The sequence below is a fragment of the Populus alba genome, chromosome 14 (assembly GCF_005239225.2).
Source record: "Populus alba chromosome 14, ASM523922v2, whole genome shotgun sequence".
NCBI lineage: Eukaryota > Viridiplantae > Streptophyta > Magnoliopsida > Malpighiales > Salicaceae > Populus > Populus alba.
In genome coordinates, this window is record NC_133297.1 from 18,162,663 (window position 1) to 18,165,157 (window position 2,495).

Sequence of the window (2,495 nt, forward strand, 5' to 3'; positions counted from 1 at the left end):
AGGCCTTAAATTTACTCCCTAAAGATCACCAGTTCAACTTTTACAAACCTCAATGCCATAGAAAGCTTACATAATTGTTAACTTTAGGGCCCATAGAATTAGTCAAGGTACACGCAAACTGGCCCGGATACTCACGTTAATAATAATAAAAAATATACACTATTATTCAAAACTCTATTTTTTCTATCAACATAACTAGCCATGCCTTGGACAAAGGACACCTGAACTTGCAAGCAAGTTTGGGGTAAGATTACGCGGAGCTAAAAAAACCCAAGAGCAACTATCCAAGCATTAACCCCTCAGCGTTTCCATAGCTCCCACAAAGGAGACTCAATCTTACATATCCCAACTATGGAAAATATATGCATTCCATGTTACTAACCTCACCATCAATCTTCCTTCCCTTGTAAAAGCTAAGCATACATACGATACAAGATATGGCAATAAAAGCGACCGCACACATGTTTCAAAAGAGAGATTTAACAGTTTGACAAACCCACAGAGCTGCCCCTGGCCAGGTGATCAGTTCAATTTATAATTATAGACAATATTCAAGGACAAAAATAAGCTTAAAGCAACCATGGGCACAACCAAAAGTGGCGTTGTTTGTCAAAACAACCGGTAAATGTTACAACCAGGAAAGAATACTGATGAAATGCATCACATCTCAAAGTTCCATGTGCTCTCAGCAGTTAATTTTGGCATTTTTGACTCCTCGGCCAAATTGATGGATGCAGAAACCTGAGATAAAGAAGGAACAAAGATTAGAAAATCATTTTTGAATTAAAATACATGAAATTTAGAAGGTTTTGGAATCCTAGAAATGCTTAAAGAGGCTTATCCAGACAGGTCAAGGCACACTACAACCACCGAATAAAATTAAGCAGCAAGCATCAATCTAGCATCCAAATATCTGAAAGTTATGCAATCACCCATTTTCTGATATCATACGCAATCCCAGACATGTATTACTTCAAGCCATAAAAGTCGAGGTGTTTTATTGAAAACTCTCAATCCATTGGTTCAGATTTCTCTTCAAATGTACACAATCATGCAAGGGTCTTTTCATGATTGAAAAATGTAACTAAAATACAACTACGCTCTCTGCAAAACCAGAACAAGCTCAGTTATAGTTCAATTGAAAACCTAGAAAAAACAAACATGCTTGTGTTACAGAATCAATAAGATGCATCTAGGAGCTATAAAATGGATGTACAGCATGTGAGGCCATGAACACACTAGAAAAACAGTTCCCGTCAATGAACTAGAACCTTTAAAATCCAAAACTGTAATCTTGTCCAGTTTAATGGAGGATCAAATTCCTAAAGCATGTACTAGTTTGCTAAATTTATGCTCAACTCCATTACGAGTCTCATACAGTTACTATCAAATAGAATGAGAACCTGTGGTAAACTCAACTAGTGCTGTTTTCTATTTCTATTTCTTGATTTTCCTTATTTAATTTGTTAATTTAGAACCAAAATCCAGCAACTAGCCAAAAAGCATACAAATGACAATCATGTGTTTACCTTGAAATTCCCATTCAGCTTTGAATTCCTTGACCACTCCAAGCCCAGATTCTTGCTTGACGTTTGATACACAGCCCTGAACACATCATCACCGTAAACCTTTCGAGATCCGGCAAAATCCCATGAATTCTTTGCAAAATCATAACATTGCTCGAACGAAGTCAGTCCTCCATGCACATAGGTATACTTCAACTTGCAATTCTCTGTACCGAGCATATAATTAGCAGATATCTTGTTCGCTGAATCAACCACAAGAGTCCCATCCAAAATAGTCCGGTTATCCCCTCTACAATGAATGTATGTCAAATTCAAGGGCTTGTCCACAACCTTAACTGAGTTCATAAACTGAAACCTAAAATCCTGCAACACAAGACCAAGTGAAAATCAAGTCAATGTTAGTTACTAAATTCTACTAAAATTCAAGTTTTCTTTAAATTTCCTTAATTTCACAGCTACAGGGGAAAAAATGTTACAAATTATCAACTGAAGCCCTAGACTCTTAAAAAAACCCTTGAATTAGAAATTCAAAAATCCTAATCCCTCTTTGGCTACTGATGAATCAATCAGGAAACAAACTAAAATGAAGCCAAACTTGAAGTAATACAATAGTCTTTTCAATTCAAGTTTCCTACAAAATTAACAGCCACATAATAGACTTTAACCGAATATAAAAGCAAAGAGGAGTTACCTTTTTCGGAACGTTGTAGTCAATTATGAAGAAGCCAGGTTTCTCGACAGCCAAAGCCAGGCCGTTTAAGCTAGGGCCGTTGACGACTGTGGCGTCAGTTATGGAAGCCCGGAGCTTAACATCGCCGGCGTTGAAGGCGACTGTAGCAGCGGTGCTGCTTTTGTCATTATCATACTTGCCCTTTAAAGACGCCTTCATTTCGTGGAAAACGAGAAAGACAAGGAGAGAGGATTATCGGTGCCTCCAATTTAAACCGGTGGTTGGTAAGGATTTGAAAG

The 2,495-nt window shown here is 37.5% G+C and overlaps 1 protein-coding gene across 1 annotated transcript; it reads right to left on the reverse strand.

Moving 5' to 3' along the window:
• Window positions 1-438: 438 nt before the first annotated feature.
• LOC118045221 (outer envelope pore protein 24A, chloroplastic) lies at window positions 439-2,495 on the reverse strand. The gene is made up of 3 exons (XM_035053805.2): window positions 2,218-2,495; window positions 1,530-1,889; window positions 439-741 (listed from the first exon to the last, which is right to left on the reverse strand). Exons 1-3 carry the CDS (start codon window positions 2,413-2,415, stop codon window positions 661-663), a joined length of 639 nt encoding a protein of 212 aa, XP_034909696.1. The 5' UTR covers window positions 2,416-2,495; the 3' UTR covers window positions 439-660.